The sequence below is a fragment of the Typopeltis vanoorti genome, chromosome 2 (genome assembly GCF_054136105.1).
Source record: "Typopeltis vanoorti isolate ZY-2024b chromosome 2, IOZ_Tvanoo_1.0, whole genome shotgun sequence".
Lineage (NCBI taxonomy): Eukaryota > Metazoa > Arthropoda > Arachnida > Uropygi > Thelyphonidae > Typopeltis > Typopeltis vanoorti.
The window spans coordinates 70,259,139-70,284,467 of NC_143550.1; the positions used below are offsets into that span (position 1 = coordinate 70,259,139).

The 25,329-nt window shown below is 35.8% G+C and overlaps 1 protein-coding gene across 1 annotated transcript in view; it reads left to right on the forward strand.

The window, feature by feature from the left end:
* Nucleotides 1-25,329, forward strand: part of LOC150109149 (transient receptor potential cation channel subfamily A member 1 homolog) — a 475,501-nt gene that overhangs the window by 272,253 nt on the left and 177,919 nt on the right. Inside the window, exon 16 of the mRNA XM_090411752.1 lies at nt 16,574-16,759. Coding sequence (XP_090267878.1) covers nt 16,574-16,759 — 186 coding nt within the window. The remainder of the gene's footprint in view (nt 1-16,573; nt 16,760-25,329) is intronic.

The window sequence follows — 25,329 nt, forward strand, 5'->3', positions numbered from 1 at the left end:
ATTTTATAAAATGTTATAAATTTTATAAAAATTAATTTTGTAAAAGTAATACAGAGGAAATTTTTCCGAACATCTAGTGGTGGGAAAACTAGGGTCCATCCTTGGAAACTGAGCAAGGGTGTTAGAACTCGATTTAAACTATAGCATAACGTCTACCACAGTAAATAACTTTTTTTATTATTTAAAGATTTCATCTTATGTTGTCTCATAAGACATCATCAGCACAATGATTGAGCAACAATAGGAATTGAATTCAATTCAGTTGAAGTCAGAGTCTGTTGTGGATGCCATGCCTGTGAATGAGTTCAAAGCAGAGTATGATAGCTACTGAGCAAATGTTGAATAGTGCTTGGCATGATGTTTTAAGACCTCCCTCAATGAGTCGAAGGGCTCTATATAGTAGCCCATAATAATAATAATTTTTATCCATTTAATATAAAAACTGTTCTCTGTTAAATATGTTTCTTGTAATTAATTGTTTAATGATTAGTTATATTATATCTGATATTAAGTTATGTATATTAGTATTATATATATATATATATATGTAAATATAAATAAATATATAAAAACATATATAAATATATATATAAATTTATTATATATAATTAAATTATATTTATTATATAAAATATATAATATAATATATATATATATATATATATAAAACAGCAGAAATGAAGTTTATGAGAAAAACTTCAAAGTATACCCTATTTGATCACAAAAGAAATGAAGAAATTATGAAAGAATTAAACCAAGAACCAGTAATAGAAAAAATTAAAAAATATAAACATAAATGGATGGAACACGTTCAAAGAATGAAAACAGAAAGATTACCAAAACAAGCCTTAAAATACAAGCCATTAGGAAAAAGAAAACCAGGACATCCTCTTAAACGATTCAACGATGACTTCTAAGGCCGGAACAGGCCATGCTAGGCCTAAATCCTTGATATGCATGATGATGATGATAAATTTATTATATATATACTCCTGAGGAGTATGCTGGTTCTGCACCATGGTATCAGTTCTTGGATGGGAAAAGATATTGACAGTTTGTGGCAAGTGTTTAAAAAACACTTAAATTATGCAGTATCAGAATGTATCCCTAGAGTTTAAAGAATAAATAGAGTATGAGTAATGTAATTAAGGAAGATTTTCATAAGAAAAAGATGATGTGGAAGGAATACTGTGTACATAAGGATGTCAGTTATGATAATTATAAGCAGCAGACCAGAAGAGTTCACATATGTTGTACAGAAAGCTGTCTGAGTATGAAAAGAATTGCTGTGCAAGTAAAAGAAAGAATAAATTTGAAAGAATAACTCTACTGAATGCAGATTGTATGTTGGTGACTGATACAAAACAGATTATTCAACTAATGAGTAGTCATTTTGCTAAAATCTATCTACCTGGTATATGCAACATTGAACTCGCTACTACCTCTTCACTGTATAAAGAAACCCACGTGTATGAGGAGGAAGTATCCAATGCTGTATTATATTGGTGAGATTGTGCTAAATGAAACTGATCAGGTTAGGGATCTTGGAGTTTTAGTAGATAGGAAGTTGAAATTCAAAGGTCATATAGCAAAGATTATAAATACAACTCAGAGAATAATTACAATGCTGAAATGAACCTTGCATGTAAAGATAAGGGTCATTTTACCTCTTTACAAGGCCTTCATGTGACTTCGCATGGACTATTTTGCACAGGTCTGATCTGGTTTCCTTGGTAATTCTGATGCAGTGAGAGAATGAAAAGGAGAGTGTTAAAAATGATATCAGGATTGTGGAATACTGATTATGAAAGCAGATTTAGAATTTGTATACTGCAAACAGGATAAAAAGGGGTAATATGATTGAGACTTACAAACTTCTGAAAGGGTTATACAGAATTTCAGTAGACAGAATTTTTTATTTTATGGAGGTTGGGAGGAAAGGATGCAAAGGCATCCTAGAAGTTGAAAACGAGTCTTGTCAAAAAGGGGGGTGGGCTGGATTTTTCTCTCATAGAGTCGTGTATGATTGTAATGGATTGCCATTGGATGTTGTGTGCCCAAGCAGCTGAATGAATTCAAGAACAGGTATGAGAGCTAGTGCAAATAGTATGGCCTTCCTCAATGAGTTCCTGACTCCCTGAGGGTCTCTCTTAATAATAATAATATATAAAATGTTTTTGTTATTTGTTAATTATTTGCCTATGTGTTGCTCTTCTGTTTTGACTACTGCCCATTTATACAATCGTGCATTTGCTCATGCGACAGTTTCAGTGACCTGACACTACACTGAATCAACCAATGTGCAATATTAGCGAACTCAATTTATTTATGATGTCATTGCTCACTGTATCTCTCTCTGTTTTGGTGTTTGGCTGTAAATTATAAAATGTATATTTTATTTTATTGTACTGTTGCTGCAGTGAAAAGAAGAAAATGCATAAACCTATTACATTACATGCTAACTAAATAACTTAAGGAATTCACAACATAAACTGGAATATAAATTAAAATAAACTTTAATATATATTTCCTATATTTTGGCAACGTCACGTTGCCATTTTCATGGGAACATAAGATTAAGACGTGCACGCAGGCACTAAAAACAACAAATGAGGTCAAAGCGAGGAAACTACTGTTTTTCTTAAAGTCCTGATGGTGCCTCCTAGCAGGCTACATTAGGTGTTCTTGGCCGTTGAGCTGAAGTTCTCATGATGTACATCTCCCAAATTTGGGGTAGTCTCATGCATCCAAATTTGTTGAGATTTGGCATGTTTCTTAGGGCTGAGGCTGATATCAATAGTCTTTCAATTTATACCTGCTGCGGTGTGACTTTCTTCCAACGTATTCTGTGGCGTGTATCCAGAGCGTGGTCTGCAAGCCCAGAGTGACTGTACTGGTGAAACTAGATGTAGTCTTTGTGTTCAGAAATTCTGATATTCACTCTCCTGCCTGTTTGGCCAAAGTAGGACAGCTTACAGCTGCAAGGGACCTGGTATACACCAGGTAGATCTAGGGGAAGTGGTTGGTCTTTAGTGGAGTGGATAAGGGATGCCAATTTGCTATATCCTATAGGAAATATAGGAAATATATATTAAAGTTTATTTTAATTTATATTCCAGTTTACATTGTGAATTCCTCAAGTTATTTAGTAATCATGTGCAACCAACGTATAAGCCTTTCTACAAGAATTACATTCTAAGTTTAAGATTATTAAATTTTGTGATAGTAGTGTATCAGACATTGAGAAAGGCTGTAGGCTAAACTTATCTTGCACTATTGTGAAAAGTGCTTTACTAGTTAATTCTACAGTTATCCTCAAATGTGATCATTGTGCCAAAATAGAAAGTTTTTTAATAATGTGGATTGATGACTAAACTGGGGTGTGTTCTCTTAAGCTAAGTCATTCAAAATAACTTATTTGTTTGCAAAAATTATTCTAAATTTGTCATTTGCATAGCTGATGCAACTAAATGCTTTATTTACATCAGTTGCACACTTATATAACTATGTGAAAACATTATTAAAACATTATTATATAAAAAAAAAAAAAATTGCGATTCACTTATGACAGTGGTCTGGAATCTAATGTCTTGTGACCAGCTGTGCTGCTATTTTTGAATTACCAGTCTGTCTGCATCAGTTCAGCCTCACAGAAACATCCTGAAAGTCATTACCATTGTAAATGTGAAAGATATAGAGATGTGAGTAGAAGGCATTGCAGTAACAATTAAAACTGTAAAACTTTCATAAATTTTACTGTAACTGAAAAATTTTGTCAAGTCTCATGACCATATGAAATAATTGTCTGATGGTACAAATATATGGAGAAATCAATTTACATACATCTTCTTCCTCTTCTTCTTCTTAAGCCTATTTCCATCCACTACTGGATAATAGGCCTTCCTCCTAGTTTTCCAGTTTTGTCTGTCTTCTTTAGCCACTATCCACCATCTCATGTCAAAGCTTTGTAAATCATACCTCCATTTTGTTTTTTGGCAACTTTCCTTCTCTTGGTATTCACTCATTTCTTAATTTTGTACACCTTTCATCTGGCAATCTACTAATGTGGCCAGCCCATTTCCATATACATGCTTTACAAGACTTCACAATATCTTCTACTCCAGTCATCTCTCAAATTCTAGTATTTCTTATTCTGTCTCTTTCTGTTATGTGGAGCATTCTTCTCTCCAAGGTTCTTTGGGCCACATGCAATCAGCCTGTCTTCCTGTTTTTTAGTTGTTGTCTGTGTCTCACTTCCATAGGTAAATGCTGGAATAATGCATATATAAAAGAGCTTTCTTTTTAGGCATATAGTAAATCTCCTAACATATAATCTTTATACAGCCAAAATGTTTTGTTTCCTTGTGTGATTCTTCTACTTATTTCTTTATATTTTTTTGCCCTTAAAACTAGCTAACTGACCAAGGCAAGTATGTATGGTCTTCCACAATTTCAATACAATTATTAGTTAATTATAGTTCAGTTTGATCTGAATTTGACATCAGTTTGGTTTTGGTACTAAGGCAATTGATGTTTCATTAGCCTCTATATGCAAGTAGCCTAGTCGTGAAGTTACTTCACATGCAAACTTTGTTTACTTACACTTGGATAAAGGATGAAACCAAGAATATAATTTCTTGTCATCTTTAATTTATAGTATAACCAAGTGAAAAAACTTTCAACATCTATCTCTAATCCAGAATATTTTAGTAATAAGGTGTGATACTTTTGATTACTTGTATATGGAAATATACAAGTATTACTTCCACTAACAAGACCCCAATAAATAAAGAGTTTGAAGTGGTCTTCAGAATGGTATTCTGAGTTTTGTTGGACAGATCTCATTTTGCGATCTCGGATGGCAGTATCGATTGAGTTTGGATTTTGATAGTTGATATAAAACGTGATTTAAGGAATTTTGACTAGTTAATTTACTCATAGTAAATAGTTTTACTGCTATAATCAATTGGTTTATTTGTCAAAGAGGTCTTTTATGTACACCAAAGAATCTGCTACATAGGTAAGTCAACAAATTTCAAAACAAGGGTGATACGCTAGGCCTACTGCCATTAGTATTGCCATTGTTTCATTGCTTCATTCACTTCATTAGAGCAGGAGCTTGTTCTGTAGAGCAGGACATGGGAAAGACATGTCCTGCTCTACAGAACAAGGCTTGGGTCTAACCATGGATGCACCATACGAAGAACTTAATTTTAAACAGCTTCTGGCAATATTTAAACACGTAGGCAATCTGCTTCACACAAAATGTCCAGGAAAAGTTATAGTTCATGAAATAAAAGAAGTTGATACAGATGACTCTCAACTCTTAGAACTTTCTTCAAGACAGCGCCAGCGAAATAGCAACAACTGCTGAGGATAATCCCCTTACAGACCAAACCGATTATCAGGAGGTTCGCGCTCACAAAAAACACAAAACTGCAGCCTCTGAACCACCCAATGCGGATGAAATGGAACTAGATGGCTCTGTCCCGGACTCTCTTACCTCCTCAAGGGAAAAGATACTCCCGATTATTCTGCGCAAAAAGAATAAATGGATGTCGCTAAGGACTACGATGTACAACTTAAAGATCTCATACAGCCAAGCGAAGAATGTCACAGATGGTATTAAAATCCAACCCAGGACAGTGATGGATTATCAATAGTTAACCTCTGAATTGAATTTCAGAGGTATTCAGTACCACATTTTTTCACTAGGATCAGAAAAAAACCTCAGGGTAGTGATTAGAGGTGTATCTAAAGATGTTTCCACAGAAGAAATCACTGCAGATCTACACCAGCAAGATTTACCACCCCGTAAAGGTGAGCAGAATGACCAGGAGAGACAGGACTCCAATGCCACTGGTATTAGTCGAGATCAGTCAAACCTACAAGCACGCATATGATCTGACGTTCCATCTGTGGACGGAAAATTACTATAGAACCATTAAGGAAAAGGGCTTCAACAAGGCAATGCCACAGATGTCAGAAGTTTGGTCACACCCAGAAAATGTGCAAGGCTGAATTTAAATGCTTAAAATGTGAGGTCAGCCACCCAACAAATACATGCTCTAAGCCAAAATCCACTGTGGCGGGCCTCACACTGCCAACTACAGAGGATGCACGCACAATCCAAGAAATAGAAAATTAGGAGAAGGAACATACTCTTCCTCTCTTAGCACACCTACATCAGAGACTACTTCACAGCATCCTAAAGATCAACATAAAGGGTCAGAAGCCCATCCGCTGAAGTCAGAGGCCCCTAAAAGAACAACTCACCAACAACAGTCTAGGACATAACTCACCCTAAACAGACATCCCTGGAACAGCCAACATCACATCCAAATCTGACAGCTATCATTACTTCTTCCTTGGCAAATGTGCTGTTGGGTTTTATCAGATCCAACCCCTCACCATGCTCTACAAATAGATTTCTAAAGGACACACAAGTCATTATCTCAGCGCTCACTCATGAACAGAAATAAAATAAAACCAGATTCTTTACAGATCATAGCATGGAATGAGAATGGATTAAGAGGTAGAATCCTGGAGCTCCGGGAGTTTGGCCAAAGGCATCAGCCGGATATACTCTTTATAAGTGAAACCCATCTCCGACCATCAGATAATCCCAAAATAAATGGATACCTGCTGTACAAAACAGACAAATTATCCTGCAGAGGAGGCAGCACTGCTATTTACATTAAAAATTACATCAATTCAATTACATCACTCTATAAATATTCCATCCACCATTAATCTTGAGATTACAGGCATAGAAATTCCCACGTGCATGGTGGTCAAACTAAAGATTTTTGCAGCATAATCCTCTGCAAAAAGCATTACTGTTTTCAGATCTGAACGCTGTACTGATCAACAGGGAGCCTGTCATCATGGCTGGCGACTTAAACGCCAAGCATACTATCTGGAATAGCTGTTCCACAAATAAAAATGGTCACATCCTTGCTAACTACTCTGGATCCAACAATGTGGTTGTGGCAGGCCCCACAGCACCTACCCATCACAACACATACGGTCAGGGCTGATGTACTAGACATAACTATCCTACAGAATGTAAGACTCCAGTACAGTGTAGTGATTCTAAATGATCTTTCATCTGACCACAATCCCATTCTATTAAAGCTGGGAAACCAAGATAACCTGTCTCCTCTCCCCCACTCATATATACCTTGGGATAAGCTATCCAAGGTATTTCCAAAATATATTGGTCCTGTACCATTGATTAAATCCACAGAGGAAATTGAAACAGCTATAAAGGATCTAACTAAACAAATCAACACTGCCGTTACAGCAGTAACTATTTCCAGAACTACTTCCAGATCTAACCACTTGCCAGAAGACATTATGAATTTGATATCAGAGAAAAGAACAGAGCAAGAAAAAGATATCACAACACGCGAGCACCTCAAGATAAAATAATCTTGAACAGATTCAACTCTGCAGTTAGAGATGCCCTCACAGTGCACAGAAATCAAATTTGGGAAAGAAAATTGAATTCTATCTCTCTTGACAATCACTCCATATGGAATCTTATCAAAAACATCAAGAATAAAACTCTTCCTCCTCTCCAAACAGATACTGGCCTTATCCATACCAATGCAGACAAAGCCGAGGCAATAGTAACATTTCTAGAAAAGCAATGCAAACCCTCATATGACCATCTCGACTTCAATCACATATACAAGGTCCATCGACATATCAGATCTTCGCTCAAAGTTTCTATCATATGCCCTAGTCAAATTGCACCCACATCACCTGTAAAATTATATGACCTAATCAAGAAGCTTAAAAACAAAAAGGCTCCTGGACCTGATGGAATCACAAACAGGGTGATAAAACTACTACCTCGCACAGCTATTGTGCATCTGACTAACATTATAAACTCCATCTTACACTACAAATATTTTCCTTCCCACTGGAAACTAGTTATGTTCTTTCTTGTATGTTCTTTCTTGTAGTTATATCTGTTGCTTTAATATCATTTTTGATCTAGGTGTTTATCAGAACTTCCCAGACCCCACCCTCCCCCCTTGTGTTATTCATAATCTCATGCTTTCCTTCCACTTTCCTGTAATTTCTAACTTTGGCATTGCCCCATATGTTATATTTTCCCAGAATTGTTCACTAAATGGTCATCTGAATGGAACCATCCAATGTTATGCCACCCTCAATTCAAGTGCAATAGAAATGTATCAATTAATGGCAGTCACAAATTATAATGAATAAATGTGTTAGTCATATCACAGTTCAATAAATTGTAATGAGCATAACACATTAAAGGAAGATGAGAAATTTTAATCTAAATCCTACCTCTCTGCTTGGACAGCAGTGGCTGAGCAGTTGGGAAGGATACCAGAAGTAAGAAGCAAAAAAAATCTTAAAACACAAATAAACAATAATGTGTCTCCCCAATAAAAATCACATCTTACTACAATCCTTATAAAATAAAATAAAGAATTGTAGGAAACTATAAGAGATGTGTATAACTCCAAAACTATACAAGATAAAATGATTGAAGTACCAGTATTTATAAAAGTACAAAAATAATGACATGATAATTCCCCTCTGTTTCTGTAGAGAAATATATGGACATATATTTTCTAAAATCCATGTTTAAAATCAGACATATGCATATACACCATCAACTTTATGTCTAAACAGTTCCCAAGAACACAAGGCCACTTCAGACCATTAAGCAGTGTAGTGGTCTCACTCCATGCAGTGAAATTCATCTTCTCCTAAACACAATCACAAACGGCCATACCCACTATAGCATTCACTCACAGTCTATTGGTTGCTGAGCAGATGCACTAACTGCTCAGCCAACCAGGCCAGGAGACTTATATGACTAATGTCATATAAGTCTCCTCTTTAGGCACTCAAACAATCAGAATATCAGCAATTAGCTTGCTGAATTATTCTTAGCATATCTGGAGTCTTGTATACACCACTCTCCCCCTTCCACACAGCATTTCATTCTATGGCTAATCTACTGCTGCTGCTGAAGTTACTAAACAATGTTATTAACATTGATTCTCCAGCATCGTATATTGTTTAAGGAAATTAACAATGTAAACTTGATAATAACTAAAAATATTTAATTATTTAACAAAGACAGAAACAGGAGAGATACAGGGAGACCTCATTTTATAATTATGGCACCTGTTGGCTTTGATGGGTGTTCTTGGCTACTGGACTGACTGTCTATGATGAGCGTTTCCCATACAAGGGGCATTTTAATAACATATAACCATATTTGTTTAGGTTGGGATAGTTGATGAGAACTGCAGCAGATTCGAGGAAAAGCCTCTCAAATTTAAATTTGCTTTGGTGGAAAAAGGTCGCTTTTTTCCACCAGATCCTGTGTTGGGTATCCAGGTGTTAAATCCTGAATGAAAGAGAATTTATTCTAAATTATTTCATTCAAATTTAACAAGTAACAAAATTCCAGAAGGAATATTTGTACATTAGTAAAATTAAAGTTGATTGTGAATTATCGATAAAGTCCATATCTTGTGAAGTTATCTGAACTTGAAAATATTTAAGGATTATATTAGTGTGCGAAAATCTGAGTCATAGTACTAGCGAACTAAGCAGATTAGGAATGAAGGCCTGAGGCATTCACATACACAAGGACTGAATTGCGCATGGAACTTGCACGTAAACACTCTAGGAGGAATGATGGTACTGAGTGCAAGAAAATGTAGGTGCCGAGAGAAAAAACGTGATGTAAGAGAGAGAACATCGCGACAAAGATATATAGAGCTGAGCGACCCGAACTCAAGGCTTTTTTCTCCCATTGTGCTGGTATTTCGAGGTTCCCGAGGATGGTGGTAGGAATACAATCAAAGTGGACGATGTCGGTATGCAGCCTGGCAGTCAAGCAGAAATCCAGTTCGGGTACACAGACCTCGGCACTGCAGAGAATACAGCGTAGACTGAGAAGTTATGCGGAACCAAGTCGTGACCGAAACTGCAAGTCCATTTTATTAGGAAGGGTTATCCTACAGACGATCAAGGAGGAAGCCAAGGAATTCCAGAATCCCCGGTAATGTAGAATCTTATTCAATTTACTTGTGTACTGAGAGGAGTAATAGGAGTCTTAGAAAAGAACTGATTAGTTACTAGATTTACAGTGCATGATAGGACTTTAGAAAACCAGAATCTTAACGGGGAACCGTAAAATTCTAGGATTGAGAATTGTGCGGAATTGTGTTAAATGAAATATAGTATGTTTAGTCTGTTAGTTCCTAGTTCTGAGAATTGTTGAATGATTAGCTGGAAATGTGTTAAGCAATTAGAAGGAGCTTAAACTTAGCTTTATATGAGATATAGATTTGTGAAATGAGATGTTAAGAATGATCTAGAGATGTTTTGTTAACCAACATTAGCCTATATGATTGCTTTAGTTTTTAACCAAATAATTGTTGTTATTTGTATCTTAGTTCAATGAATAAATCCTTTTTTTTCAATCAAATAGCCTGCCTGATCTTGGTCTCGATGCACCGCTCATGAAAATTTGAATCTGTGCGGAGTTAACGTTTAAAGATAGCTATGACTGCAGAGAAATTTAAGATTTATATGATATCAAAGTTTAGAACAGAACATATCAATTTAAGGAATAGTTTGCATTTCTAATTGCTAAATCCTTGACCATGAAATTTCCTCTTGCCTAGAATTTTGGATGGCACAGCATAATCAAATAAATTTTTCCTAAATTTGAAGAAAGATTAGCACCAGAATTGAAACAAAGGAATTGGCTCTTGCCAGAGGCAATCCCTTTGTCAGCTAAGCTTTGCATACCCTATCAGTAAATTAAATGGCGGCCAAGAGTTGATTGCGCAACTCTTGGCTGCTAAAGAAAAAATTAATTAATAGTTAAGAAACATCATATAGAAGAACTATAAGTAAATTAAAGCAAAAAGATCAAAGATTTAAACAATACAACCAAAAATTTACACAGGGGATGGTCTGCTAACTCTGTGCGGCCATAGTGGGGAAATCGGATGTAATCCTGGTGTTCTGATATACAGTTGTTGGCTGTCCTACCTGTTTGTCCATAATATGAAATGTTGCAGATGCAGGGTACCTGGTACACTCCAGGTAAATCCATAGGTTGTAGCTAGTCTTTGGGAGAACGGATAAGAGCTGCTAGTTTTTTGTTGGTTTATAAGTGGTCACAAGATTTTCCTTTTTTAATATCTTTTCCACCTTTTCTGAGAGACATGAATATAGGGGGATGGTAATCTATGTTTGGAAGAGGGGTTAGGAGTGGTGTGGGTTTGTGGTGTTAAAATTCTTTTTATCTGGTGGGAGATGTAGCTGTTGGCCAAAAAAGTGTTCCCTACATTTTTGTTTAAGGAATAAACAAAAAAAAAAATAATAATAATCCTGAAAGCGGACAAGGGCAATGCTACTGTCATTTTAAACCATACAGATTATATTAAAAAAATGACCACCCTTCTTAAAGACTGATCCACCTACTGCCTACTAAATTATGACCCCTCACCTACACACAGATTACAACCATCCATAGACTACTAAAAATGTTACTTCCTGGCCAGCAGATGTGACCCCCCCCCCCTTCCAAAAATCCATAAAGAGGATGTACCTCTATTCCCAATTGTAGATGGTAGAGACTCACCCATCTAGAAACTAGCTAAACATTTAGCCAATGTTTTCCTATACTACTGGCAATACTTTCATCACATATCAAAAACTCAGTCCATTTTAAGTCCAGTATACAAGACCTCACACTCCACCACACACGTCAGTTTTTTGATGTCTCCTCCTTATTCAAATTGTCTCGCTAAAGATCACCTCGGCACTTATCCAAGCAGAATTTCCTCCTGATATCTCAACCCTGTTTCAGTTCACCATAAACTCTGGCTATTTTGTTTGGCAAGGAAAATTCTACACACAAATTGAGGGTACAGCTGTGCCCCCCCCCCCCCCCAGCTAACTTTTTCATGGAGATATTTGAAAAGAATACCCTAAATTCCTCTCCTCTTAACCTCACTATTTGGTTATGCTATTTGGACAATGTTTGCAATTTGGCCAGGACACCTTACACACTTTCCTATCCCATTTGAACATCCAAGGATCAAATTCACAACAGAAATAGAAAGTAACAACTGTCACAGTCTGCCCTTCCAAGACACTGTAGTTACAAGACAACCAAATGAATCTCTGACCTTCACAATCTACAGAAAACCTGCACACACGCACAGCGCGCGCGCACACACACACACACACACACACACACACACACACACACACACAGGTAGATACATCCATAAGCAGTCACATCACCCCCCCACACACACACACAACAATTGGGAACTATAAAAAAAACTTTAGTCCACTGGGCAAAATTAATTTGTTCAGATAACATTGCACTCAGCACAGAACTCACCCACATAAAAAACACATTTTTGGCCAATGTTTACACCTCCCACCAAATAAAAAGAATTTTAAAACCACATACCCTCTTCCATACATAGATTACAGCAAATCCATCACCATCCTCTATATTCGTGTCTCAGAAAAGGTGGCCAAGATCTTTAAAAAAGCACAATCTTGTGACCACTTATAAACCACACAAAAAGCTAGCAGCCCTTATCCATTCACCCAAAGACTAGCTACAACCTCTGGATTTACCTGGAGTGTACCAGCTGCAACATTTCATATTATAGACAAACATGTAGGACAGCCAACATCTATATAACAAATATGGTTGTATCAGATTGCCCTCATATGGGAAACCCTCATTGACAGACAGTCAGCCCAGTGGCCAAGAACACCCAACCAAAGCCAATAGTGGCATAATTATAGGACTTTAGGTCTCCCCTGTATCTCTCCTATTTCCATCTTTGTTACTGAAGTGTGCCTGCATGCATATGTTTAATACCAGTGTATTAATCCCTGAAGATGCCAATTTAACTTTGGTGAAATGTAGGAAGTAATAATTAAATATTTTTAGTTATCAAGTTTACGTTGTTAATTTCCTTAAATAATATACACGATACACCATTAAAAGTGTTTTCCATTCTGGCAATAAGACTGTCACATTTACGGATAGCTAGTATTAATTAGTGTGGCAGCAGTTTACACTTTACCTTTGTTTTTATTAACTGTAATCCACACCACCCCTACGTAATTACAGAATATGTAATCTATGTAGGGGTGTTATAAATATAAGGAAAAATATAGTGTGAAGTAAGTTTAGCCTGCAGCCTATCTCAGTGCATACACTACCATATCCTAATTTAGTAATTTTAATCTTAGTATCTAAAGGTTTATGCATCTTCTTTTCACTGGAAGCAAGAACACCCTTACTTTGAACTTTATTTGCCATTATTAATGACCCCAACCGGTCAGAACGTATATATGCGTCCAGATAAATCTGGATACGATTTTGTAACACCTATTGAATAACATGGATAAGAAGTGCAAGTTGGTCTCACTATTTCATCACCTTGGCCGGTAGAGAGGTTAATGACAATAAAATAAAATAATGGTTGTAAACTGTTTGTAATTCACAGCAAAACACAGAGAGAGAGAGATAGAAAGAGAGATGTGGCAAGCAGTGATGTCATAAATAAACTGACTTCACAAATACTGTGCATCATTTGATTCATGACTGTGTCATGTCACTAAAACCATTATGTGAGTTAGTTCTCATGAAGCAAATCATCATGAGAAGGGCATTATTGTAATATAAATATTCTACATCAGCTGTAGATCTTAACAAAGAAATCAAATACTTAAAACAGATCCTCCTAAAGTGATTATATCTACAACAGATAATCAGTTATGCAAATATCTTAGCAAACACCTATACATCTTCTCTCATAACAAAGAAACTTCATCTTTCAAAATATTAATGGTTTCCTATATTCATAACCTCTATAAAGCATTAAATTGCCATATAGAGGTTATAAATATAAGGAAACAGGAGCCATAGATGACTGATATATATTCTACTTAGGACATGTTTGTCATCTATAGGAAGTTTAATCACTTATTATTACCATAGGTCATTTTATAATTTTTGTCTTTGAAAGTGCTGTTCAATACTGACTTGGGGAGAACTCTACTTGACACCATTTATTTTACTTTACAGTGTTTATATAATTCCATGGTTTTTATGTTCATGGTCTGTTTCTGTTCAACTTTAAACAGAAGCAGTAACAACAGTCATCTTTCCTACTACTGCAATCTCTGAAGACTGGTGCTTTTATTATCCTTGATAAATATAATTGATATTATCCTTGATAAATATAATTGATTCAGCCATTGTAATCTCAAGTACTCATTAGTACTCGGTTGTATCTTATGTCTTAACTATCTGTCTATTCATCCATGTAAATACATCAACAATTTTATGCTTTGTATATGTTGTTTCAGTGGTAACTGAATGCCATTGGACACTTCACATCCATTTGATTGATTTTGTAAACACTTCACAGCTGATAGAGTAACTGATCTTGTCTATTTGAAAGTAGTTTTAATGGAAATTCTATAGCAAGTTTAATATTTTAAACTTACTATATATATATAATCTTTATGGACTGCATTATTAACAGATGTGATATTAAACCTGATACTTAAATATTCAAACAGAAGATTTTAAGTTTAGTTTTTCACTTTGTTCAGATGGGAATATCATCTTTAAATAAATCTGTTACATGTCTTCAAACTAAACTATCTTTAGCCAAATTAAATAATTGTTGCTGTTACAAGTATAGTATAGAAATTATCCTTAAAAAAAGACTAAACTATTAAAATTGGCACTGAAAAAAAAAAATAATAATAATCTAGTCTGTTTTTTCAGTAATCTAACCATAAAACAGGTAAAAAAGATTATGAAGATGGCAAATTAAATATTGAAATTTAATACTGATTTACTGATTCAATAAGGCTTACATAATAAATTAAGTAAGGCTAGCTAAATCAGTCTATATGGATCAAGAAAGAAATCAGCCAGAGGTCCAAGCTAGCAATTTATAAGACAGTGTTCAAACCAGTTTTATATCATATGGATTTGTAGAGCTGAGTTGAAGAAAAAAGGAGTTGATCCAGGACCACAGATTTGAGAGTTCTTAGGAAAGTTGAGGAAATTACCAGGTGGCATCAACAATAGAATATTAAAAATAAAGACATCAGAAAAGAATTTAACATTATTAATTTGTATCTCTAGGATGGGACAAATGTGTAAATAAAGACAATCCAAGATGATATAGTCACTTAAACAGAATGGGAGATAAAAGGTTACCAAAACTGTTTGATGCCAGATGGCAGGAAGAAAAAAAAATGATCCAGAAGAAAACCAAGATATAGCCATTTTAATGCACTTATGAATGCATTAGAAGTTGAATAAATGATTACTTTGGAGATCTGACAAATGATAGGCCAATTGGGAAACAAGTTATCATAAATAGTCATGAATCTTGAGTTACACTGTCATAATATAATAATATTGAGGATATACTCCAGAGATATTATGCCATTAAAATAATTATTATTAAAAATTGAGAAAGATCTAAAAGGAAGAAAAATATGCTACCATAGTATGTCTTATTCCTTCTGAAAGTGTTTTGGCATACCACATGCAATCTAGTATCACATGTCTGCAGAAATACATTAAGAATAATATGCAGAATGATTTAAATTTCTGCTGATCTACACAAACAATATTGGAGGAAAGAAAAGAAAATGCTGTAAATTCCAGTTAATTAGGACTAGAACATTTTGGCTCAATTAAGAGGCTGCCCCAATTATGTGAAGTTTAATGTTAGTAGTTAAAAAATATATAAAAAGATAAATTATCATTTCATTGAGCAACAGATCATTTATTCAAATGAATTACATTCGTGAAATGTCTATTTAAATTTCCTAAGAGCATTACCTAAAACTGCTGGGGAAAGACAAATCTGATGAGTCATTTACAAGTTGTAGTTTGCCGTAGTATGACCTTTACTCCCCTTGTGCCAATAAACCTTAAACCAACCAACCATTTACAAGTGATTACCTTAGAGGATTATTGAGGACTGAAATCTCCTGTCCCAGTTAAACCAGATGCTGTCTCCCAAATAAGCAAAGAAAACTGGCAGTTTTCTTTAATTGTTTTTTTTTAAGATTTGTCCAAATAAATAACTTTCCCAATAAACCGATGGCCCAGTTAACTGGATTCTACTGTCTTTGTATCTAAGCCGGTAATCAGAGTGATCCACATGAAGCATGCAAATCCATTACCTGTTAATTTTCTTAATTCATTTAAAGCATGTGATATTATGAGGTGATTTTTCCAGTTGATGAATGTCTATTAATAAATTTATCAATTCATTGACCATTGTTGTTTGTTGTCATAAGAGAGAGTAGTTCATGAAGACACTTAAAAATTGATGCTAAGAGTGTTATAACTGTTATTGCTAATTAAAAAAAATTTTTTTCATCAACTTTCAAATTTCATCGTGTTATGTATGTGTGTGTGGACTTTAAAGTATTTTCATATTATAAAATTTAATTTCTTACATTTCTTGCCTTCTTTTTATAGAAATTGCCACATTTATATTTGATAAATGTATTACAAACAATGGATACTCTAAAGATGATGAAAGGTTAGAAATTACATTTAATTATGAATTTTTGGATGATGCTTTTTCTTGTTATCGACCTGAAATTTATAACGGTATAACAGAAAAGAATGAAAGAAGCAATTCAGATGCTTATTTAATAACAGGTAAGACATATGTTTTAAGTCAACTTTAATTGAATATTGAATTTAATTGTGAAAAATTGGCACATAAATACAAAACATAATGTAAAAATTAAATTATGAAATTACAATATCTTCTTCATCATTGGTCCAATGGCCATTGGTGTGTGATTCTCTTTTCACATTTTTTGCCATTTCTCTGTGTCCATTTCCAGGTGACTCAAATCCTACATTAAGTTTGTTTCATTTTTTTTTTTCAAATTGCAACTTACATTGTGAAAAAATATTATTTATTATCCTCAGAATTTTCCTTTTTGTCTTGAGAATGGTCATGAAACATAACTGAATAAAAATACTTTTTTTTTTTATAACCAGTGTAGGTTGTAGTTCCATAATTTAACTCTTACATTATAACTTTAAGTGAAGTTTTTCATTTGGAGATAGACTTCGTTTATTTATGAAATAAAAAGAAGAAATCATATGGTGATTTCTCAGTTATTCAGCCTTTAATCAAATGAGAAAACCTTCAGTTATCTGACTCTTCAATTATCTAACAGACAAATGGCTTGCTGCTTGCTTTCCTGATGTGGGCAGATAATTGAAAGATTGCTGCATAATGAGTTTTCACTGTTTTTTAAACTAATTAAAAAACTGTACATTTATTCATTTTAGATAGCCATTTATTTAATTAATTTCAGGTAATTTGAACTAAACAGTATCAAGAACTTTATGTAATAAAGAACTTAACCATAAGTAATCAAAATCTTCTTAATACATCATTCTTCTGTTATTATTGATATTAATTAATCATAAAATGAGTTAGATGTGATTCATTTACTTCAATTAATAGTAATTGAATGTTATATTTAAACGTTTCAAGTCTCTGGATCATATTTTTAAATAATGTTGAGAATTCATAGTTTAAAAATGTGAACTTCATTCAGAACAATGTAATTTAGTCTTAAGTTTCCAGAAGAATTGATTATAAATAAGAGATGTATCGTGTATGTTTCATATATATATATGGAATATATATGATAAAAAAAATGAGGAATTATTTGTAGGAAGTGAGATCGCTAGGCTGCACGCAGTGATACAAGATGCGCAGCGGCAATTAGAGCACCTGCAAAACTCTTTCCAGAGTGATTCGGCTAACGGAAATAAACAGCGTGGGCGAGTTTCCGAAATGAAGGAGAGAGTATTGTATGGTGACTCGTTATTAAGAGGAGTAATAGATGGGAGTGTAACTAAATCATACTTGCCGGGTGCGAAATTTAAGGATGTAAGTGAGAGCATTAGAGTGCAAAAACAGAGGGTGAAAGAAATAACAATTGTGGCTGGTACGAATGAATTGAAAGGTGATAAATTTTTTATGAGAGAGGACTTGAAAGTATTGTTAAAGGTAGTGAAAGAAAAGAGTGACAGAGTTAGAATGGTGAGTCTGTTACCGCGGTATGACAGAGAGGAGTTTAGAAGGAGGGCCATAATCGCGAATGATATTATGCGCAGGTTATGCGGACGGTGTGGTGTGGAATTTGTGGACGTGTGGAATGAGTTTGATGGGCGAAAGGACTTATACAAGATGGATGGACTGCATTTGAATGGACTTGGTGTGCGGAGACTGGAAAAAGTGTTGCTGAATGAAGTGAAAATGGATGTGCAGAACCAGGGAAACTAGACCTACCAAGGAGGGGGGGAAGTGGATATCCAGACATCAGTGAGACAGTTGAGTCTAAAAATGTATATAATGTACCTGAGCCAGCAATAAGGACAAAAAATGGGATTGGGATATTTAGAATAACGCATCAAGATAGGGGTGGGACAAAGGGAACACTGCAATTCATGTATACTAATGCCAGGAGTATTAGGAACAAGAAGGAAGAATTTTTGGCCTTGATTGGCTCTTCCTGGCCACAGGTTATTGGCATTAGTGAAACATGGCTGACGGAAGATGATATAGTTAGTGGGATAGAATGTGTAGGTTATAGTATGTTTAGGAGGGACAGAGAGGATAAAATTGGGGGAGGGGTGTTATTGATGATAGCTGATGAACTGCAGCCAAGGAGAATTGAAGTATTGCAGGATAGTGAAAGGAGCTCATTTGAGGCTATTTGGTGTGAGATTGATACTGGCAGAATAAAATATACAGTTGGGTGCTGCTATAGACCAGGTGATGGAATAGATGGTGGAGATGGTATGCATAAACAAATTGATGAAATGAGTGGAAGGAGGGTAATTATTATGGGGGATTTCAACTATGGTAACATTGATTGGAAGGAGGAGAGGACACATGTGAGGAAGGAAATGGATTTTATTCAATTATTAAGGGATAACTATCTGAAACAGCATGTAATTGAAAATACTAGGGGTGTGAGAGTGCTTGACCTGGTAATAGTATCTGAGAATTTGACTGTAATGAATATAACCATGTTGCCACCTATTGGTGAGAGTGATCATAAGGTCTTGACCTGGGAGGTGGCTAAAGGTGTGAAATTTGTGATTAAGACAGGGCATATGTGGAATTACCGTGCTGGCAAGTATGACAAGCTTAGGAGATTGCTTGGATCAGTGCCATGGCATGTACAACTGCAAGGGCTGGACGTCGATAGAGCATGGGAAGTGATCAAAGAGCATTTACAAGAGGTTATGGCTGATTGTATACCTAAGGTCCGAATAGTGAAACAAGGAGAGGTTAAATGGATGAATAACACCATTAAGCTTGAGCTGCAAAAAAAGAAACAACTATGGAGGGAATTTAAAGAAAGGGGTGACCTGCAGGCACACGAACGGTATAAAGTACAGGCTAGAAGGGTAACGAGTGTGGTAAAAACAGCAAAAGCCGATTATGAAAGGAAACTAGCTATGCAAGCAAAAGAGAATCCCAAACAGTTCTTTCAATATGCTACAAGCAAGAGAAAAACTGTACATGGCAAAATGATTTTAAGGAATGACGATGGTAAAGAGTTCACTGAACCAGTCGATATAGTGGAGTTACTGAGCGCGCACTTTGCAAAAGTATATCATCCAGGTGGTGACGTTGAAAAAATGAAGGAACCATTAGTTTATATGGGAATTGTGATGAATGAAGTGGAGGTGAATAGTCTATTACAGAACCTTAATGTGAATACATCTGTGGGATTGGATGGTATACCGTCACGGGTCTTGCATGAAGCGGCTAATGAATTATCAGTGCCCTTGACCATGTTGTTTAATCTGAGTCTCAGGTCTGGCTTAGTCCCGAAGGCGTGGAAAGAGAGGAAAATAGTTCCACTGCATAAAGGAGGATCCAAGACTATGGTTGCAAATTACCGACCGATCAGCATATCAGGAGTCGTTGTCAAGGTCTTGGAGAAAGTAGTCAAGGGAAAAATACAGGAATGGATTGATGAAAATGAGATACTGTACAGAGGACAGCATGGCTTTGTGAAGGGTAGATCATGCCTCAGTAACTTGCTGAAGTTTTATAACAGGGTGACGGCTGAACTGGATAAGGGAAATGGGTTTACAGTGATACTGCTGGACCTGGCAAAGGCGTTTGACAGGATACCACATGGAATTCTAATCCGTAAACTACAACATATGGGAATGGATATAGGGTTGGTGAGATGGATAGCTGGGTGGTTGATGGAGAGATATCAAAGAGTAGTTTATTCAGGAGTAGAGTCCAAAAAACGGCCTGTGACTAGTGGTGTGCCACAGGGTTCTGTTCTTGGACCACTGCTGTTTAATCTGTTCATTAACGATATAGGGAATGGTCTGAGTGGGACAGTTCATTTGTTCGCTGATGATACAAAGTTGGGTAGGGCGATAGTGAATGCAGAAGATGTCAAAGTCTTGCAAGATGACTTAGATAGATTGGAGTTCTGGACTAAGGAGAATGGATGTCAATTTAATGTGACAAAATGTAAGGTTATGCATTTCGGAGTGAAAAGATTAGCAGCAGTATACCACATTGGTGGAACTGTACTCCAAGAGATTGATGAGGCCAGGGACTTGGGAGTGTTGGTGGATAGGGAGATGAAGTTTAGGGGGCACATTGCGAAAGTAGCTAAATCAGCTCATCAACTCACTTGGTTGTTGAAAAATACATTGACGAGCAGAGAAAAACAAGTTATTGTACCTCTGTACCGAGCCCTGATAAGACCTCATCTCGACTACTGTGCCCAGATTTGGTCACCTCGGTTCCTTCTTGATGGGGAGGAGGTTGAGAGGATCCAGAGGCGAGTGACTAAGATGATAGCAGGTCTATGGAATGCACCATATGAGAACAGGTTGAAGATTTGTGGGTTGCAGAAGCTAGTTGATAGGCGAAAAAGGGGAGATATGATTGAGACATTCAAATTGCTAAAAGGATTCTATAGGATTAATTCAGATGATATTTTTGAGATCAGGACTGGTGGTGGGAGAACTAGGGGACACCCATGGAAGCTGGGCAAGAGCGTGGTTAGCAGGGGTGTTAGAGCTGGGTTCTTTACTTTTAGAGTGGTAAATGAGTGGAATAAGCTGCCAGAGTCTGTTGTGGGTGCTATGACAGTGAGCGAGTTCAAGGCAAGGTATGATAGATACTGTGAGAATGTTGAACAGCTGTGTGAACATGATGTTTAGGGCCTCCCTCGATGAGTCTAAGGACTCCTGGAGTAGCCCGTGGTAATAATAATAATAATAATAATAATAATAATATATATAGAAAAAGACAAATGAAATCTCTATATTTCCTTACCAGTAATGAACATTTACTTTATTATACTGCAGCACTTGACCCATTTCTCTGATTAGAACCATAAAAAAAAACACTAATAAAAGACAAAATATTGGATCCAAATCTTTCTCGTTTTGTCTTTTATTAGTGTTTTTTTTTTTTTTTTTATGGTTCTAATCAGAGAAATGGGTCAAGTGCTGCAGTGTAATAAAGTATATTACTGATAATGACAAAACTGTATAAGAATACAGTTTTATCATTATTATCAAGGGTCACATCAATTACTCTTGTAACTCCATTTACAGGTTGGATATCACTTCTTTGCCATTTCCATTCCTTTGGGAAAACCCCTTCTGCTAGGTGCATCCCTCAGGTAGCATACAAGGGAAGCCCTAGGAGAGTTTTTTTTTTTTTTATATGTTGGGCCCATATACAGGAGGTTGTCTTGTCAACATATAGTACGTTAGTACCATATATGGATGGTGGCTTGCGAAAGGAGAAACTTGTTTACATTTGATTTGAACGCCTGTATGTTGTATTCCTTGGGAAATACGTCTGGGGGAAGACTGTTCCACAGTACTGCAGTAGCAGGGATGAATCAGGAGGAAAAGAAACTTGTTCTGTGGGTTTTGAGGTGTACTGTGAAAGGATGTTGGGCAGCAGCTGTATGTTCCAATGGACTTAGTACAGGGCGGGGGAATTATTGATGCTGTTTCAGATGAACATTTCCCATGGAAATATTTATAAAATATACAGATTGCAGTGACCAAGCGTGTATGTGATAGGGGGAGGGGGTGAGTTGGTGAGGGATGGGTCATTTATTAGTCTAATTGCTCTCCTCTGCATTTTGAGGGAGCTTTTTGGAGCCCCACTCCAGATGTGAGAGCAGTATTCAAGAACTGGGCATATTTGTGACTTGTATAGTGTTAACAGCTGTTTAGAGGTGAAGCATCTTGAGTGAAAGAGAAAGCCTAGTTTTTTGGAAGCTGAGGATGCAGTGAGTAGTTTTAAATGAAAAGTAAGAAACCTTCAATGAGGATCAAAGAGTATTTAAGCTATTCTGTGGAAGGAGCTCCTGCAATCTACCATAGTAATGACTTCACTCCAAGACCTAATATGATTGGGTCTTATAAAGACATCTTATGCTGCATCAGCTATGATGCAGAATAATCACAGCCACATTCAGGGCTTAGGGAGAGAGATCCTATTCAAGAATTGTATTACAGACTCCAATACATATTACTGTGAATGAAGGATACAAGAGACATGGGATTAACTACAGAGGTAAACTTTACATAGGTACATGAAGTGCGCTGAAGGCTTCAGATGGTTTCTCTTGACATTGTCTGTAGAGAGAGAGAGAGGGATATGGAATTGACATCCTGGGAATTACAGAAACCATGTATAATGGAGTAGGACAGTTCAGAATGCAGAATCAAGAACAAGTTTTATACTCAGGAGAAGATTCAAAGGACCAGTGGCTTTGCACTGTGAAGTAGTCAAACAAGATCTTAGTTACAAAGCTATAAATGACAAATACTTCTTTACTTTATTGGACTTAAGGCTCATCTTACCAATGTATCAGTCGTGATGGTTTATGCACCCTCCCCCCACACACACAGACTGATGAAGAGATTGAGGAATTTTGTGATAATCTGTAGATTGTTTTGTACTTCCTACCAAGGAAGTTCAGTACAAAAGAGTATGACATTTATAGCCTGGGAAGGTTTCTCAAGGAATGTTAAAGTCATGCGAATGACTTTAACATTTAACATAACTTCCCCACTTAACAAATTCCAACGGATTTTGTTAAGTGGGCCATGAAATAATGAAAACAAATTTAAAATGGCTTCTTCTTCCTAACATGGAGTTTAGGCTAAGTGGCCTATTCCGGTCTCATGCCTTCTCTTTCCACTTATTTTGTGTATAATATTTTTGGTAGTCTGCTGTTGTCCATTCAATTTAAATGTTCTAGCCATTTTTGTTTTTACTGTCTTATGTAGTAATTAATTGGTTTTATTTTCAGGGATTGTAAGATTTCTTCATTTGTTTTGTGGTCCCACTTGGTATATCCAGCTGTTTTTCTGAGGAACTTCATTTCTGCTGTTTGAATTCGTTTTTCATCTTTCCTTTTCATGGTCCATATTTTGCTTCTGTATAGTAGAGTTGGTTTTGACAAGACATTATATAGTCTGATTCTAGTGTGTTTTTGTACTAGGGATGGCTTAAATATATTATTTATTATGCCATTTACTTTGACAAAGTTTGATATTTTAGTGTCTATGTCTTTTTCTTCTTCGTATGATAGATCACATTTAAAATAAAATTTGTTCAATTTTAAGACCATGTCAAATGTGTATGTAAGATGCTAAAAATTTAATATTTGCATTTGATTTTGTAATATTTGCTGTGTATGTTTTGTATTGAATATAAAAACAATAAATATTATCATAATTAATGTCTGTATTACGATTTTTTTTTTTCTGATGGGGGCCGTGAAATATTTTAATTTTTCCAAACTTACTTTACTTTACTTCCCAAACTTATGGATGTAAAGGGGCCTTTACATCCATAAGTTTGGGAAGCACTGATCTAGAGCATTGGTTCACTACTAGCGGTACACTTACCCCCAAGGGTACGTGCTGGGCCGTTCAGGAGTACGTGAAAAATAATCAGTAATGGCGGAAAACAAGTAAAGTAAACATAATGCAAAACGTTAGTTATGGAACAATAAATGTTAAGTTTGAATCAATGCTAATGGAGACACTTCAAAACTAGCTCACATTAGCGAATGATGATTGGTGAGGGCGTGGCTATGAACCCCTCCCCCAACTACTCTTCTATCAATCATTACGCACAGTTCATGCATCACTTTTGTTACCCATCCTCCTTTACTAAGAAATGACATTTGCAATAATGAATCTTTCACTGACTTCCATTTGCGACTTTTCTAGAACTTCTCCAAAAATATAAATACATCTGTAGCTAGACTGTTTGATGAGTTCAGTTATTGACTCAGTATAAGTAAGTGCATTGTCTTTAATTGTGATTCTTTTCAAGTAGTTTTTTTATTTAATGTTTAATGTAGTTTCAGTTATTATTGTTAGTGATTTTTAAGAGTGTCACTTATGGATCAGTGGTTGAAAACAGGAATGGTTAAAAAAACAAAACTTGATGTGGATTATAACCCAGCACCAATTGCTTCTCAACATTTGTCCGCAGTTACGAGTACACCCACACCAGGAGATAGTAAAAAAGGCATGTGCCTCAGGTACTACACAGAAGAAAAGGAAATACTGTGAAGAGCATATTAAATATGGGTTTTCATTTGTAGGGGATGATGACTATCCTAACCCTTTGTGTGTGGGGAAGTATTATCCAACAGTTGCATGAAACCCGCTCTACTTATGCGACATTTAGAAACTAAACATCCTATGTATAAAACAAAGAAATACATTCTTTTCAGCACTTAGAAAAGCGTCCAAATGTAACTTCATACATGACGTCAGGAAAGAAAGACAATGAGAATGCAGTTGAAACTTCCTACTGTATTACTTATCACATAGCTAAATGTGGTAAAAACCACACCATAGCTGAAGATTTAATTTCTCCTTGTATTAAGGATGTCGTTTTTTTGTATGTTTGGGGAAGAACATTCCTCAAAATCGATACTGTCTCTTTTTCAAACAATACAATGTCTTGAAGAATTCAGGATATGTCTGACGATGTTGAAGCTGCAATAGTAGTAGATAGAATTAAAAAAGTAAATTCTTTTCCATCCAGGTTGATGAAAGTGTAGATGTTGCTGATTTATCTATTTTGCTCGTCATCGTGAGGTACTTGACAGAAAATGAAATTGAGGGAAAACCTGTTGCTTTGTTACCCATTGACAGAG